The sequence below is a fragment of the Narcine bancroftii genome, chromosome 12 (genome assembly GCF_036971445.1).
Source record: "Narcine bancroftii isolate sNarBan1 chromosome 12, sNarBan1.hap1, whole genome shotgun sequence".
Lineage (NCBI taxonomy): Eukaryota > Metazoa > Chordata > Chondrichthyes > Torpediniformes > Narcinidae > Narcine > Narcine bancroftii.
In genome coordinates this window covers 17958339-17976928 of record NC_091480.1, presented here as the reverse complement: position 1 = coordinate 17976928, position 18590 = coordinate 17958339, and the positions used below count along the sequence as shown (strand labels likewise).

At 39.9% G+C, this 18590-nt stretch overlaps 1 protein-coding gene across 4 annotated transcripts in view; it reads left to right on the top strand.

Annotated features, from left to right (window-relative positions):
• The window catches only part of LOC138746998 (protein shisa-9-like), a 209837-nt gene that overhangs the window by 14380 nt on the left and 176867 nt on the right, over window positions 1-18590 (top strand). For all 4 annotated transcript variants that reach the window (XR_011347226.1, XR_011347225.1, XM_069905813.1 and 1 more), the window contains exon 2: window positions 6819-6943. Coding sequence is in view for 2 of the 4 variants with exons in the window: in XM_069905813.1 (XP_069761914.1) it covers window positions 6819-6943 (125 nt within the window). In the remaining 2 variants the exon portion in view is untranslated. The remainder of the gene's footprint in view (window positions 1-6818; window positions 6944-18590) is intronic.

Sequence of the window (18590 nt, the reverse complement as noted above, 5' to 3'; positions counted from 1 at the left end):
TGGAAAGAATAATCAAAGCAAGACTTATGTGGTAAATGGGAGGGCATTGAAGCATGCAGTGGAGCAGAAAGATCTAGGAATAATGGTGCATTGTTCCCTGAAGGTATGAGCGCATGTGAATAGGGTGGTGAAGAAGGCCTTTAGTATGCTTGCCTATATAAATGAGTCCATAGAATATAGGTGTTGGGAAGCAATGATGAAACTGTACAAGGCATTGGTGAGGCCAAATTTAGAGTACTGTGTGCAGTTCTGGTCATCGATTTATTGGAAGGATATTAACAAGATAGAGAGAGTGCAGAGAAGATTTACAAAAATGTTGCCTGGGTTTCAACATCTGGAATACAGGGAGAGATTGAACAAATTAGGTCTTTATTCCTTGGAACGTAGAAGGCTTGAGAAGGGATTTGATAGAGGTGTTGAAGATAATGAGAGGGATAGATAGAGTTGATGTGGAAAGGCTTTTCCCATTGAGAGTAGGAGAGATGGATACAAGAGGTCATGGGTTGAGAGTTGACGGGCAAAGGTTTAGGAATAACATGAGGGGGATTTTCTTTACTTAGAGAGTGGTTACTGTGTGGAATGGGCTTCTGGGAAAGGTGGTGGAGGCAGGGTCAATTTTGTCATTTAAGAAAGAGTTGGATAAGTATATGGATGGGAGGGGGATGGAGGGAAATGGACAGAGTGCTGGTAAGTTGGATTAGAGGAGGGTACTTGGATCAGTGTGGACTAGAAGGGCCAAATTGGCCTGTTTCCGTGCTGTAATTGTTATATGGTTTTTAATCATGCTACAGGTAGTCTATGAGAGATCAACTGTCCTATGGTAATTTGAAAGTCAATATGGATCTTCCAAAAAGAATGCAACTGAGGTTAGAAACAGGAGGATAATGCACCTTAACACATGGCTAAAGACAAGGTGCAGGAGGGAGGGCTTCAGGTTTCTGGACCATTAGACTCTCTTCCAGGGCAGGGGGCATCTGTTTCAATGGGATGGTTTTCATTTGAACTGGAAGGGGACTTTTATCGTTGTGGGAAGGTTTGCTAGTGCTACTCTGGCGGGCTTAAACGAGATTTGCAGGGGGAGGGGAACTAGAGAGCCAGAGCAGATATGGGGCGTGGAGGAGGGAAAAGATGATTTAAAATTGCATGCACTGTTAGAAGTCAATGGGTTGAATGTGGTGGAAATGTTCTCAGGTGCATCAAGGAGTATTTTAGGAAAGGCAGATTGACATTGTGGCCATTCGTCATACTTGGTTGCAGGAGAGACAAGACTGGCAGCTCAATGTTCCAGGTTTCCATTGCTTTAGATGCGATAGGTATGGGGGAAGGGGAGGAGGGGCATGGCTCATCGGAGAAAGTTTCACAATTGTGCTCAGGCAGGACAGACCAGAAGGCTTGTCTACTGATGCTACATAGGTGGAGCTGAGGAACAGGAAAGGTATGACCACACTCATGGGGTTGTATTATAGACCACCTAATAGTTGACAAGAATTGGAGGTGCAAATCTGTAGAGAGATAGCTGACTGCTACAGGAAACATAAGGTAGGAGATTTTAACTTTTGACATATTGACTGGAACTTCCATACTGTAGAAGGGTTGGATGGCTTGGAGTTTGTCAGATAAAAAATGCAAGAATAAAATCAGGAAGGCTAAAAGAAGACAAGAAGTTGCTTTGGCAGACAATGTAAAGGAAAATACTTCCACAGGAATATTAAGAGCAAAAGGACAAAATTGGTCCCCTTGAAGATCAGAGTGATTGGCTTTATATGGAGCCAAAAGAGATGGGAAAGGTCTTAATTTGTTTTTTCATCAGTATTCACTCAGAAAACGGGCACAGTGTCATGGAAAGTAAGAAGAAAAAGCAATGGAACCTGTACAGATTAAAGAGGAGGAAGTGGTTGCAATCTTAAAGCAAATAAAGGTGGGTAAATCTGCAGGGCCTGACAAGATATTCCCTCGGACCTTGAGGGAAGCTAGTGTAGAAATTGCTGGGGCTCTGGCAGAAATATTTAAAATGTCCTTAGCTACGTGTGTGGTGCCAGCAGATTGGAGAATAGCTCGTGTTGATCTGTTTTTTTACAAAAGGCTCCAACAGTAACCCCAGAAATCATGGGCTGATGAGCCTGATCGATAGTAGGTAAATTATTGGAAGGTGTTCTAAGAGATCTGATATACAATTATTTGGATAGCCATGGACTGATTAGGGATAGTCAACGTGGCTTTTTGTGTGGTAGGTCATGTTTAACTACTCTTATAGAGTTTTTTGAGGAGGTTACCAGGAAAGCTGATGAAGGAAACATTGTGAATGTTGTCTACATGGAATTTATTAAGGCCTAATACAAGGTCCTGCATGGAAGGTTAGTCAGGAAGGTTCAGACACTCGGTGTTTATGGTGAGGTAGTGAACTGGATTTGACAATAGCTGGATGAGAGAAGCCACAGAGTAGTGGTGGATGACTGATTGTCAGACTGGAGGCCTGTGACGAGTGGTGTGCCTCAGGAATCGGTGCTGGGTCCATTGTTGTTTGTCGTCTATATCAATGATCTGGATGATAATGTGGTAAATTGGATCAGCAAGTTTGCAGCTTACACTAAGAATGGAGGTGTTGTGGACAGTGAAGAAGATTTTCAAAGCTTGCAGAGGGATCTGTACCAGTTTGAAAAATGGGAGTAGAATTTAATGTAGACGGATATGAAGTATTGCATTTTGAAAAGACACACCAAGAAAGGACATACTTGATAAAAGATAGGACTCTGAGGAGTGTGGTAGAACAGAGGGATCTGGGAATACAGATACATAATTCCCTGATAGTGGCATCACAGTGGATAGGTTGTGAAGAGAACTTTTAGCATATTGGGCTTCAAAAATCCAAGTATTGAGTATAGGAGTTGGGATGTTATGGTAAAGTTGAATAAGACATTTTTTGGAGTATTGTGTGCATTTTCTCATCCTTTGATGAATGGCTCAAGCCTGAAACATCGGTTCTGTATCTTTGCCTTTGCTACTGTTTGACCTGCTGACCTTCTCCAGCATTTTGTGTTTTTTTTTACATAAAACCCTTGGAATCCAGTGAATTTTCTGGTTGCTTGATTGGTGAACTAATGGCGTGGTGCTCCCATTTTAAACTTCTTTATTTTTAATCTATTTATTTTCCACATTTTGTTGAAGTTTCTTGAATTCTGGATAACAGGGGTTTAACTGTATTCTCTGATAATGGTCTCCACCTATTAGCTTAGGTGTAAAGCCATTTTTTTCCCTCTTAATTATTGTTTCCTTTCTGCCCTACACCTCTGAAGTTTTATTTACTTGATAATATAGGTTACATCTACAACTGCCAAATATCTGGGGTTTACAAATCCTCATCTCTTTGTCATAGATCTTCTTTCTCCTCTGCAGCTCTATTTAGGATTATGTTCTGGTCGTGGGCTCCCTCCCTCACAGTTTTTAATTGGTGAATATTACTCCCTTTAAGAACACCACTTTCTCTGAAGAGTTATAGTACAACTGTCTCTCATCACAGTTCCAGTACGACCATGAATTATCCCATCCTACAAAGAGTGCCTGCCTTAGAGTTTAAAACTTAAAGCCAACACACAGGCTCCCATCCTTTCTCCAATTCAAACTATACTTTTCTAAACCAAGTTCTGATGCCCTGGTACCACTGTCAATTTAGGATGGTTGGCTTCGTGATTAGTGCAATGCTGTTTCAGTGCCAATGGCGCAGGTTCGAATCCAGTTCGGCCTCTTAGGACACATTCTCCCTGTGTCTGCGTGGGTTTCCTCTGGGTGATCTGGTTTCCTTCCACCATTTGAAATGTACGAGGGTTGTAGGTCAACTGGATGTAAATCATGGCACGGGCTCATGAGCCGGAAGGGCCTGTTTCGGTGCTGTATGTCTAAATTTACTGCCTAAGAATTCCTTCAATGAACTGAAAGGAAACAAATTATCCCGCGCTCTCTATTCTGTAAATGCATTTTTATCAGTGCACAAAAGAATACTAAAACTTGCAAATCATTTCGTTGGTGTATGTGATGAAATGTGTCTGGTGTGATAATGTGGAAAGAAGGATCTTTTTTCATTTTTAACCTCTTTCTACTGATGTTAATACTTTTTATTTCCCATGGTTTTAGCTCCCCTTCGATTTCTGGTTTACTATCTTCTTTGAAGATTCTTTCAATAATCTTTTCCAATCTTACTTTTTTATTGGGTTTCAAATAAAGTTGATTTCTACATGATATTAATGAATAGTTTAATGCAATTCTTCACTAGGCCGCCTTTATCCCCTTGTAATAGACTGTATGTCCAATGATTTAATCTCAGGGTTGTATGTTATGTCACGTATGTACTCCAACAATAAATCTGAAATCTGGATATGTATGTGCCTCAGAAATACCAAAAATAAGCTCATATGGATCTTTCTGTTTCATTGCCATACAGAAGAAGCACTAATAACTGAAATAGACTGAATATCCAATGGTTTAATGTAATTTTGGCTTCACCATCTCATCCTGTCTCAACTATTTCTTACAGCAGTCATATGATTCAATCACAAGTCAATTCCCTAAAATCGAGAAGTTTCTGGAGGAGGCTAGGTTTGACTATGATGAATTAACATGATTAATTCAGTTCAGGGCCCATTATTGTGGATAGCATAATAAGGCACAAGGCCTCTTGCAGAACCAAAGTGAGCCAGGAGCTGGAAGAGAAAAGGAATATTCTGTTGTTTCTGGTGTGAAAGCACAGGCAGCCCAGTTAATGATAGACATGAAGTACATTACTTACATTGCAAGTCTTTTCCACACCAAAAGCTGAATGGCATATGATTGCAATATAGTCTTTTCCTTACCCAGTTGATGTCAACTCATCCCATTGGCAGGAATGGCCACCCAGATCCAGGAGTGATACATTTCTTTTGCTTTACAAATCACCCCGCAATAAAGAGTGATTTTTCACATTATAAATCTTTGATCCTTATGATGGACATGTTGCAGATTAAAAATTGTTGCAAACTTTAGTTGGCAATTTTCTGGCAATGGTATTTAAGATCTAATTGTTCTAACCACCATGTTTATACTACTTGCATCTATCTTCTTGCATATGTTCCTAATCTCTTAGTTCCAAAGGGCACCACTGCATTGAAGAGGCTTCAGAGAAGGGTGGTTGATGCTATTCTATTGGAGCTTTGAAAGACTGAGCAATGAATTTAGTATGTGAAGGTAATCACCTTGTGGTCTCAGAAGTGTTGTAGTGTGTTGAGAGACTGCCACTGGAGAGGGATACAACTGTATGACCAGTCTGAAAGTCATCTATTTCTTGACTTTCACTTTATAAGTCATGCACATGGATCCATTTGTTTGAATAGTTGATTGCAGGAGAGCAGAAAATATGGCGAAGGCTGTTTTCAACCCCTCGGGCTCTGTTTAATAGCTAGCATGTCACAGGAAGGAGTTGGGCTGATGATGTTACCGGGCTTATAATGTGATCAGGCTGCAGAGGGCCTGAGCTGACTCTTAATTTACTGACGGATTTAATTCACCAGAACTCCAGCATGTGCCAGAGGTAGAATTTTACTGCAGTTCTACTTAAGTATTGAAGACTGTTGTCTCAGGAATTGTTAGAATATGCCTCATGTTAGACAAAATATATTCAACCAGTCACAGCTGTCACTTGCAAAACCTCTAATCTGTTCAGAAACCCTTCTGATTACTTGTTGCTGGCAGCAAGATGAACTGGCGCATTTTTCGGGAGGTTCTGCATGAATTGGTAAAGCTCCTGTACAGATGTGGGAATGAGCTCCATTTTAACCAAGTCCATGCTACAAAAGCAGATCGAATCTTGAAATGTAGAAAAGCAGGGAGCAGACGAACTCCATGAACTCAACGAGTCTGTACCAGTTCAGTTGGAAAACTTTCTAATTGGTCTACCTCCTTTACCAATATCCCTGAAATTTTTTCTTCAAAGATTTATCCAATTATATTTGGCAGCTCAATCAATGTTTAACACTGTGCACTCCATCCACTCATTGCCTTTTATTCATGTTTTTCTTTTGTTAATTACCTTATTTTTTGCTCTCTGGTGTTCAACCTTTTAATGTTTAGAAACAGTTTGCCTTCATTTTGATTCAGTCTCAAGGTTTAATATTTTACTTATTCCCTTTAAACATTGCCATACAGAGAAGGAAACTCTCAGTGGCACCACTGAACCCGCTATGTGGTTGGAATATCTCTGGGTTTATGGACTGGAAAGGTTAATAGATAAATACATGAACAATTCACAATGAGTGCTGAGGCATATCTGGGGGGTGGGATTTAATATTATGGTCCCAATCTTCCTTCCTGTTAATCCACGGTTCTTAAAAAAAAATTAAGGTGAAGATATGCAATACATTGATGGAATGAAAGTAAAATATCTTTTGTCATGTTCAGATTTCGTGTGTATCTGATCTAAATTTTCCAGAATTTCTGAGAAGAATTTCCAAGAAAAAGAAGATTCAAGATGGTTTTCTTCTCATTTGATTTTAGTTGCTCGTATGTGTCAAAACTCTTTTAATTTAGTGATACAGCGCGGTGACAGGCCCTTTTGGCCCATGAGCCTGGACCATCCATGTGACCAATTGACAAATTTCTGTATGTCTCGGAAATGTGGGAGGAAATCGGAGCATGTAGAGGAAACCCATGAACATATAAACTGCTTACAGACACTGGCGGATTGAAACCTGGGGTGTTGGTGCTGTAATAGAAGCCAATACTTTTGGAAGATGTACATACACTGTTTTGAATGAAGGGTTCCTTTAATTTTCTGAGTATATTTCTCTTTGCAGGGCTCTGACTGATGCCATGAAACAACAGGGGCAGTGTACAGCCAGTCACTTAGAAAGAGATGGTAAAGTTGCAATTCACGTGCAACATGAAAGCATGCAGCCCACCACTTCAAGGAACAATTTTGGTAAGTTCTGCAATTCGACAGGCTTGTTTATCCTGCTAATGAGAAGTTTCCTGATGCCCACTTTAAAATGTTGCTTTAACCCTTCTTGTGTCATTAGTCCTGGTAAGAGTGTAAAATGCAGAAACCTATTTTACTGTGTTTTTACTGGAATAGCTTCCAATAGATAAATGGCAATTGAGAGTTCTGGATAGGCAATAGGCTTCAAGGGAGAGAGAGAAAATATTTATTGATGGAGAATGGCCAGCCATGATCATTGTGAATGGAGCAACAAGGTTTTGGAGTTGAATGTTTTACTCAGGCACCTATTTTGTATGTCGCTATGACTTCTGATTTTATTCTGTCATTCTCATTTCCAAAATGGCTGCTTCATAATCCAAGAATCGTGCTGTAAGCTCATCATTGGGTAATTAAGATTCTGCAGTCTTGATGAATTTTGCAATCTCGCTATAGGTTTCCTGTCGGCATAATTTTTGACTCCCTCTCAAATCAGACTCCGCTTTCCCCTTCCAGTTTCGTTGGCTGGAGGGAAAGAAAGGGACAGGTGCTGGAGAAGGAAAGAGAACGATGCAACCGGAAGATTCAGAAAAGATAATGTGATTCACTTGTTCAAAAAAAGAGAAAGGCAGAAGGCAGGGAAGTATAGGCCACTTGGTTTAGCAGCTGCTATTGGCAAGATTCTAGAATAAGTGATCAAAGAGAACATAGCAAATGATTTAGGAAAGCTGAATATAATTAAATACAGTCAACATGTTTTTGTTAAAGGTAAGTTGTGTTTAACTAATGTTCTCAAATTCAACAACAGGATAGATGGATACTTGCAGAAATAATGTACATGTACTCCCTGACTTGCAACCTATGTGAATTACAAGTGAAAATATTTTAAAAAATAAAGAAAAAATATAAAATTTACAAAGATTATTTTGTTTTTGATAAACTATAACAGGGATACAGGGCATGTAAGAGGCAACATGTGTGTGCTTACCTTGTTATTTGGAATCCTGGGGTCCTTAGGCTGGGTGTGGCCATCTTGATTTCTGAGCGCACGTGTAAGTCTTCAGTTGGTGCATGTGCAATGGGTATGCGTATTGGAGTTTGGTTGACACATGAGCAAGAGTTAAGTGTGTGAATTCAATATCGTTAGGGCACTTAACTCTCGCCAACAGAACTTCAATACGTTAACCCACCATGCAGGCACCAAACGAAGACTCGTGCATGAGCACAGGAATCAAGATGGCCATGCCCAGCCTAAGGACCCCAGGAAAAATTCAGGAAGCTTTGTTATTATCGTCAAATCTACGAGGAAGAAAAGATTTGATTAAAAAGTTTGCTTTAAGACTTTGGTTCTCCACGTGCACAGGTACTATTCTGACTTACATCCATTTCGAGATACAACCAATCCTTGGGTCCCAATTATGGTTCTAGGTAGGGGGAGTACCTGTATTTAGATCAGTAGTTCTCAACCTTTTTCTTTCCACTTACAGACCACTTTAAGTAATCCCTATGCCATCAGTGCTCTGTGATTAGTAAGGGATTGCTTAAGGTGGTGTATGAGTGGGAAGGGAAGGTTGAGAAAAATCATTGCTCTGGACTCCATAGTTACTGAAATATTTTGCTTGAGAAAAATTGTCATTGGCCCATTTTCTTTGGAGTTCTGAAACTGTGAACATAACGAGTCAATTAGGTACGATTAAAACAGTGGTTTTCAACCTTTTCCTTTCTACCCATATACCACCTTAAGCAATTCTTTATTAATCGCAGGGCACCTATGGCATAGGGAATATATAAAGTGGTATGTGAGTGGAAATTAAAAGGGTGAAAACCACTGGGTTAGAGGTTTTGTTGCAATTGTAAGGGTGTTGTTGAAGCCTCAGCTGGAATCCTGCGTACGGATTTGGTCCCCTTACCTGACAAAGATATTATAACATTGTGCAAAGGAGATTCACCAGACTAATTGCTGGAATGAAGTAAACACGAAGGTCTGCAGACACAGTTGAAGTAAAAACACAATGCTGGAGAAACTCAGCAGGTCAAACAGTGTCAGTGTTGGCCTATCAGGAGACACTAGTTTGGGCCTGTATTGCTTGGAGTTTCGAAGAATGAGAGGTGAAATTATTCTGATAGACAAGAAACTAAGGGGGCTGGACAGGGTAAATGCTCAGAGGTTTTCACAAGAACAACCATGTGACACAACTACAAAACAGTCGGTCATTTAAATCTGAAATATTTAGAAATGTCTTCTTGCGGGGCGAGACAGGGTGGTGGGAAGAGGTGAGTCTATGGAATTCCCTGCTTCAGAGAGTGAACAAAGCTGGATCATTGGAATTATTCAAAGTGGAGATGGATAAATATATAATAGATTGAGGAATAGAGGGTGCAGAGAAATGGCACAGAAGAGGAGACGGGATCAACTTGGATGTAGCCACGATCATATTTAATGGTGGGACAAGATTTAAGAGTCTGATACCTACCATTGCTCTTATTTCCTGTGTTCTTGTCAAAAGATTGTACAGATGGATTATGGTGTGAATCTAGAGAGTCAGATCAAAAGATCCTAAAATAAGTTGACATGACTAGCTATATTTTTAATTGTACACATATTTTCCAGTTACTTTCGGGGCTTTCCTGTATAACTATATTGTGAATAAAGTTGACAGGATAGTTTCCACTTCCAGTTTCATTAGCTGGAGGGACAGTAGGTGAGATATACGACATAAACCAAAACTGGACTGCAAGGGGGCCCATAAACTTTGAACAGTGTCTTCAGGGAGCCATAGCCGGAAAATGGTTGAGAATGGCTGGTGTAGATTACTGTGTAAGATGAACAAAAAGGGTAGAATGCAAAAAAGAAAAATAACAATAAACAAATAAAATCACAGCACGTTGGAAAACTCTAATCTGATGCCTTGTAAATGCTATCTTATTAACAAATTAAATGCTCTGAGTCTGTTTTGAACTATTAGAATGAATCCATTATTTCTCAGATTCTAATTGAACCTGTTCCACATAAGAGCAATCCAGAATTACCATTAAAATGTTCTCTTAGCATAAATTTCTGCAGTGTTTTTTTTCCCCAACCCATTGGTATAATTTGAAAGAAATGCTGGAGTACTCTTCAGGGAAGGGGAGAATCAACTGCTTGTGACAAAAAGCTATTAGTGCTTCTGCTATATGGCAATGAAACAGAAAGAGCTTATTTTTGGTATTTCTGTGGCACATCCATAATCCAGATTTCAAATTTATTGTTGGAGTACATACATGACATAACGTACAACCCTGAGATTCTTTTTCCTGTGGGCAAGGCAGAATTACCACTTATTGGTAATGCAAAATAAAAATTATGTTCAAACAAGTTAAAAAAAAGTAAACAAACTGGAATACAGAGAGGGGAAAAAAAACAATAAAGTTCAAAAGTGAGTCCTTAAATGAGTCTCTGATTGAGTTTAGGAGTCTGATGATGGAGATGTAGCAACTTTTTCTGAACCTGGTCACTTGAATCCTGTGGCACCTATTCCTCCCTGATGGCAACAGTGAGAACAAAGCATGTGCTGGGTGGTGTGGATTCTTGATGATTTCAACTGCTCGCCGCTGGCAGTGTTCCCTGTAGATGTTTTCGATGGTGGTGAGGGTTTTGCCTGTGTTGTCCTGGGCTGTGTCCACTATCTGAAGAAGTAGAGGAACTGAGGAAGTAGAGGAACTGATGTGCCTTTCTCACTTTGGCCTTTTTCCTTCTGTTGGAAGAATCTTCTGCTTGACCATCCTGGATGTTAAACCAATAGTTTAGTAAATTTGGACCAATGGAAGGGCAACAGAATTGATGGTGAAGAGTATCTGGATGTCATCTACATGCATGTTGGAACAGTAGTTATATCTTTGGAGGACATTGCCAAGGAGCATTGGGATGTGGACGAGTGGTCAGAGCAACCAAGCATAGCTTCATAGAGACCCCAGAGATTATGATGCAGTTTTAGAAAGAGATGCCATTATAGTTGAACCTCTGCAGATAGAAAAATGTGTGTGGCTCAATCCATCTGGACAATAATAGGAAGCTCTGATGAGAATAAAATGATTGACTATGTCAAAAGCTGCAGACAGGTAGAGAAGGACAAGGAGTAACATATATTCTTAAAGGAACAAGGGGAAGTGCCAGGAAGAGAGACCCTTCAACAGTATCAGCTAGCATAGGGATGAGTTGCAGACTCCAGGGAAGCAGAGGACTGGAGCAGGGCACCAGTAATATGGAGACAACACTCTGTTTGAGAAGAAGCAGAGTGGATGACCCACAGGGCAGTTACCATTATGGTGAACCAATGAAGGGCTCTGAGGCTGAAGAACACACAGGCTGTTGGTGACTTGAGGCGATGAACCCATGCAAGCTGTGAGCTGCTAGCAACTGTGGTCAAGGGACTTGCACCAGGCTGCGGACTGCTGGAGACTGGTTGAAGGAGTACTGGGAATTGGAACTGAGATGCATTATGCCAGAAATTTGGATCTGGAGCCCAGGTTGCTGATGGTTTGGGCTGAAGGGTGTTTGGTTGCAGAAGCGGTGGAGACACTTGGTGACTCCAGGACAGTGGTTTTCAAACTTCCCCCCCTAAACTCACATTCGACCTTAAGCAATCCTTATGTCTTAAATGTTTTGTGATTAGTAAGGGATTGTGAGTGGAAAGAAAAAGTTTGAAAACCACCGAATTGACTTGTGTGGACAATTTCATAACTCCAAGGGAAAGGGCTCAATGACAATTTTGCTCAAGCAAAATATTTCAGTTATAATTGAGTCTAGAGCAGTGGTTCTCAACCTTTTTCTCCCACACACATCCCACCTTAAGCAATCCCTTATGAATCACAGAGCACCAATAGCATAAAGATTGTGAGTTTAGGGGGCAATTTGAAAAATACTGGTCTAGGGGAGCTCACTTTTGCTTCTCTCCCTGGCTGCAAGGGGGCGATTTCTGCTGATAGCAAATCTTTGTCTGCCTTACGATAGATTAAAGGAAATTTTGTGTAACATTACATTTTCCGTTTTATTACATGACAATAAAATAATCTTGAAGTAATGTGATTAGCAGTTTAGTGGGAAATGGGGTAAGAGAGGCTAAGTTTCAAAGACAAGATGAGTTTGCAGTGGACACAAGTGGTGACAAGTAGAAAGTAGAATCTGGGGAATTCACAATCTAGCAGAGAGAAATGATCGAGACCCAGTATAATTCTGTTGGATGTTGGCCCTACTAGTGAAATGGGCTGTATTCCTATGCTTTGCAAACTCCTTCAACATTAAAATGTCGATTTGTTTTAACACCTGATCATGCGATGAAACGTGCAATGTCTTCCATGTCAATGCACGATTTGCCTGTGATATGTAATGATCTCTATTCAAGTAAAATATAATGTGAAATAGATGGGTGGCAATGAATTACATACCTCTTTCAAACTTTCATTAACTGGGCCAATGGGAACTCGGGTGATGCTTTTACTGCTTGATTGGCTTGCAGTAATCTGTGATGTGCCTCCCAAATAGTTTTTACGCAGATGGTTTTGCCCAACAAACGACATCCAAAGGGTCTTTGACATCGGCATTCTTTGGGAGATGATCTAGTTGTGCTTGAGAAGCAAAACAATGAGAAGCATCAGAATGATTGCCATTTATATGGGGTCAGCAGTCACTGCTTCAAGAGACATTTGACAGCAAGTGGTAAATGAAGTGTGCTTGTCGATTTAATGCAATCTATCTTATCTCAATTATCAGTATTCCTTCTCTCCATTTTCTAATGAATGACAAATAGTCATACCGCATCCCATCACAGCAGATTTCTCGCTTAAAACGTGATTGTGCATATATATTATCTGACTGAATAATCCATCACAAAATAATGGAATCCTTTCATTTAATTTAAACAAATAAAGCAGTGCACTCTGATTGCATTTTATCTCTGTTGGGTGTTTGGTTGCTGGAATGACAAACCCCAAAATTTCTAGTGTGACTTGCCAGTGAAGCCCGCAATACTCTATCGAACATTAACGTCTTTTCCAATGTCCCGCTAGATGAGACGCCATCCAAAGATAAATGAGTTATTTTCTCACTGCAATGGTGAGCTAGCGGAGTGGACCTCATGGCCATCTTCAAAGCTTGTCTGATTTTAACTTCTTTTGATTTCAGACATTTGGCCAATTTACTTTCAAAGCTGGTCCACTCCAAAATGGGGAAATGAATGTTTCATCAGTGAACTGAGAGCTTACCAAAATGTCGTATAATGATAGTTGGCTACACTTAAGTTTTCCTGAAGCATGTGGGTATCACTGACAAAACCAGCATTTATTGCTTATCCCTAATTGCCTTAAACAGTGTGGACTACAGGGTTATTTCAGATGATTTTTGAGTGTCAGCTACATTGCTGTAGGTTTGGACTAGGCTAAGATGACAGATTTCTACACCTGGAAGATACTAATGAGTTTTTACAACAGTCCAATTATTATTAGCACTGTTCTAATTTCTAACTACAAAGCAGAGTTCTTTCTGTTTGCATAACTAATGATTGTAAATGGGCCAAAAGGTTTTCTTCTCAAGTGTTTTGTAGTCAGACAATAGAAGAACAGTTAGCATAGCATCTATTGTAAATTCTCCCCGTGTTTGCGTAGGTTTCAACTGGGTGCTCCGATTTTCTCCCACCATTCACAAAGTACTGGGGGTTGTAGGTTAATTGGATATTTTGGCAACATGGGCTTGTAGGCCATAAGGGCCTGTTTCCGTGTTTATGTCTAAAAAAATTAAAGCAGTTTGGTAGATTTAGATATTTTTTTCCATATTAATCTGTAAAGTTTGTGATATTTGCTTGATAAGATGCAAACTTTGAAACAAAATTTAAATTTAGACATGTAGCACGATAACAGGCCAGTTTGGCCCACAAGTCCGTGCCACCCAATCAACCTACGTCCCCGGTACGTTTTGAACAGTGGGAGAAAACTGGAACCCCTGGGGAGACCAATGCAGACTCAGAGTTATTGTAATTATGACGCATGACTTGAAAGCTTGGATAAAGTAGCCAATATATATTTGTGCTAATTGGGAGAGTTAATGGCATATGTTTGTGCCCTTTGTGTAGTGTACATCTCCAAGGCTCTCTACTGATGAAAATTGTAGAAAGCAGATATAATTTAAGCCTCTGAAAAAATGTGATATAATAATCATCAAGAAGGAATCCTTTCGAAGCCATGGGAAAGCCGTGTGCAACCATAAACTAATGATTTTTCAGCCATGAGAAACTATTATCTTTTTTCAGGAAGCATTAAATCTCCGAGGAGGATTTTTTTTTAAAGAGGGACCACAGGCACATCCAAAGGTAGGAGATACATCAGAGCCAACAAAATATTACAAGAAGACCAGGCCCTGGAGAAACTTGAAAGCAGGTGCCAAGTCTTGTTGATATCCATTGCCTTTATCAGAATCAGGATCAGAATTTGTCACAAAATGTGTTGTTTTACAGCAGCATTATTGTGCATTACTGGTATAAAAAATTGCTATGAACTATATTTTATTGTATTGACATTAAATGTATCGACATTAAATTTTTCTGATGTAATAAGTAAATGCAGGTTGTACCTTGCAGGCCAAAGTTTCTCATGAATTCATGGTTAAAGGGGCATCAGTGTATGCTGTCTCATGAATGCAACTATATTCAACTTGAGTAAAATTCTCCCTCGATGGTCGAGCTACAGATATTTCTTGGCAGGATCACTGAGGTCAAACCAACAGAGCAGCATCCACTAATTTCCTATTAACATTAAGAACAGTGACCATTAACATTTGAACCAGAGTTGTAGAATTTGCAAGGTTTAGTAATTACTGCAGAGATGCTGTGCTCTAAAGTAAGCATTCCCAAAGCATTGATTTGAGGTAAATAGACTGGATTAGATAGATTAGGGGCAATCTTCATGTATATTATGGACTTTTATGTTTATCACAGCAGTAATTGTTATTTTTTTATCTGATGCACCTCAGTCTTAAAACATCTAACAGCTTGCCTTTTGTTTAACATAATTACAAGTACGATGTCTGAACAAAAAATTTAATATTGCATCACTGTGTGTAAACTGAAAGACATCTGCGTTCAACATCTAAAACAATTCTGTAGCTAATTTATTTATGAAAGAGTGCTTTTAAACATTTTGAAAATAGGGAAGGACACATTTCAATGTATTTAGGTGCGTTGCCCAAAGGATGTTTGGCTCACCTAGTGGTTAAGCTATCAGATGCAGATAAAAGCATCTATTGCTTCCACCAATTAGTCTGCATAATTGCAATGGCAATTATAGTTTTTTTTTTCCACATGAATGGATTAGAGGAGTAAATTTCTACCTGTTACTGAAAATAGCTTCTATGTGCTTTACAATATGTTGGAAACTGATGTTGTTTTGAACAGGTTCTTTTTTGCTTTTATACTTTCTTTGTCATTTATCAATATTAAAATACATTCAAGATGCTTATTTAGTAAAAGATGCACATTTCAAATCAGTCAGGATTATATAATTAATTATGAACTATGTTTACTGGTTATATCTCTTAAAGGATAATTAATTTATCTCATTTATATTTAGAAGCGGTATATGATTTTGGGGACTCCAGTGATTCCAATATTTTGTTTTTCCAAATCCAATAGCAATGCATTGTTATATTCATCTAAAATATTTAAGGGAAGCCTTACTTTTTTACATGCAAACTGATGGTAGTCAAAGGCAGAAGGCAGTTCAGCCAGAACTCTGATAATTTTAGTGGTGCTCTACTTGGACTTGCAGCCTGACACATAAATCAGGTCCTTTCATCTTGAGAGCCCAGACATAATGTCAAACAGTGTTAGTGTGCCTGAAGCGTTTGCTCTTTTCACATCATTGTTAACCAAAGCTTAGTTTCTGTATTTTATGGTTAACAATGTTAATATTCATCCATTTTCATTGATCCTCCTGAAGTATGTTAGCATGGATGTTGTCTGGGTGCAGAAAGGACTATGATGCCAGATCAACATTTAGAAATTGCACTTTTTTTCCCTAATCCCTTTCATTCAAATAGTCTCCTGACACTTACCGACGAGACTGTTTCATGAATAAAAGCCTGCTAGAATCAGAACAGAAACAGCCATTTGGACCATCTTGTCTGCATTATCCATCAATCATCCACTTACACTATTCCAAGAAGCCCCCAGATTATATACCCTATCTATAAACTGGAGCAATATATAGAGATCATCTAGCCAACCAACCCAAGCATCTTTGGAAGTGGGAGGAGACTAGAGCATTTGAAGGTAATTCTCATGTTTTGCAGGGAGAAGATGGAAACTCTATACTGAAAGCACCTGAGTTTGTGATTGATCACTGGTCACTGGTGCCATAAGGTAGCAATTTTGTAAAATGGGCTGAGGTACCTCTTGACTGATGTACAGAAAAGCATTTATAAACCATGGATTGTCATGGGGGAGGGGTAGGAAAAATCAAAGCCATCAAGAATTCTGTCTCCTTACTTTAAGGTGCATTTTTCATGTACCTTACCAATGTAATTTCATGTAGAGGGATTTCTACTGAGAAGTGGAACAAACAAAAAGTGCAGTTTAGGAGATGCTTCATGGCTCTAGTCACTGAGCACTGAGCGCAAACACATATCTACAGCACTGAGCACAGAGTACAATCTCAAGCCTCACGCTCCTTGAAGTCCCACTCCTTAGATCCTGAAAACAAATCATTCAATGAGTCAAACTTGATACAAGCATCATGTGCTTTTCTGCACTGTATCACTGTGTAGGAACAAATCAAAAGGCAATTTTCACTGTGTTGACGATTGTTATGTTGAGAAATATTCTGAAACAAACGAGCAGAGGAGAAATTGGGCTGATGTCCATTATTGTTGCCTGGACAGAGATCTGGAGCCTTTGTGCCTATCTGCAGGTGACAAGGAAAGATTCTGATACTTTGTTCTCATCACCCAGCTGCCAGCAAAAAAAATTGAAGGCAGGATAGTAGACATTGTCCATATGGATTCTAGTGAGGCAATTGAGAATGCTCACAGAATCTCTTGTCTCTTCTATGAAATCCCCTATAACCACTGCATGTTACCTTTCTCGCTTGACCACAGCACCAGGCACGGTGCCAGAGTCCCATTTGCCAAGGACTTCCTCTGTCAAGGCAACCTCTCCAACGGTATCTCAATCAATGTACCAATTTCTGAGGGGGACTGTCACACTGCTTGCTACACCTACTATCATTCACCTCCTCATTTTCCCTAATGAACCAAAGGTCTTCAAGCTGCAGCTCCAGATCCCTCACATGGTCCTTAAGGAGCCACATTTCAATGCACCTGGCACAGATATAGTCCTTTGGGAGGCTAGAAGTCTCCCAGGATCCCCACATCTGGCACTCCAAGCACAACACTGATCCTAGATGCATACCACTAATGCTACTGTCTGATATTACTCAATATTACCCTTTACTATAATTCTCACCTCTTCCCCGTTCAGCCAAAGCCTTACCACTCTGATTCAGACTACTCCAACAATGGCCGCTTCCCAGTAGGGTAAGGAGCAAGCCCCTTCTTGCCAAAGCCTCTCAAACTAAAGGTTCAGTCCCACTCCTTCAATGACCCCACACTCAATGCCACTCTTTTTGCTTTCCCTCCCTTTATTTGTCCCTGCCCATTGTCTCAATTACTCACACCCACAAATCAAGATTCTGCTTTACTCTTTGTCATCCACATACGTCAGGAAGCCCTAGTCCCAACTGAAAGGTTGCAAAGAGACTTGGACAGTTTAGGAGAGTGAGGTAAGAAATGGCACATGGGGATGCAATGTTGAGAAATGTACGGTTGAACATTTTGGAAGAAGAAATAAACAGGCAGATCATTATTTTGATGGGGAGAAGATTCAAAATTCAGAAATGCATAGGGACTTGGGAGTCCTCGTGCAGGATACCCAGGTTGGATTGGCAGTAAAAAAAAGCGAATGCTATGTTGCCATTCATTTCAAGAGGAATAGGATATAAGATTAAGGAAGTGTTGATGATGCTCCATGGGGCACTGGTGAGACCTCATTTGGAGAACTTTGTGCAGTTTTGGGCCCTTTATCTTAGAAGGGATGTAAAGATGTTGCAAAGAGTTCAGAGAAGATTTACGAGGATGATTCCTCGAATACAAGGGCTAACATATGAGGAATGTTTATTGGCTCTTGGATTGTATTCATTGAAATATAGAAGAATGAGAGGGAATCTGATATTCGAATGCTGAAAGGATTGGACAGAGTAGATGTGAATAAGATGTTTCCCTTGTTCCCTCCTGTTCCAGGTCAAGAGGGCACTGTTTTAGAATTAAAAGGTACCCATTTAAGACAGAGATGAGGAGAAATTTCTTGAGCCTAAGGGTCATGGATTTGTGGAATTTGTTGCCACATATAGATTTGGAGGCCCGATCATTGGGGGAGTTTAAGGAAGAGATTGATAGGTATCTAATTAGTCAGGGTATCAAGGGATATGGGGAAAAGGCCAGAAATTGGAACTAGATGCGAGAACAATTTAGCTCATGGTGGAGTCGCAGAGCAGACTCGAGGGTCCAAATGGTCGACTTGTGTTCTTTTATCTTGTGATCATGATCTGACTAAATCGTCTGTGAGGCAAAAAG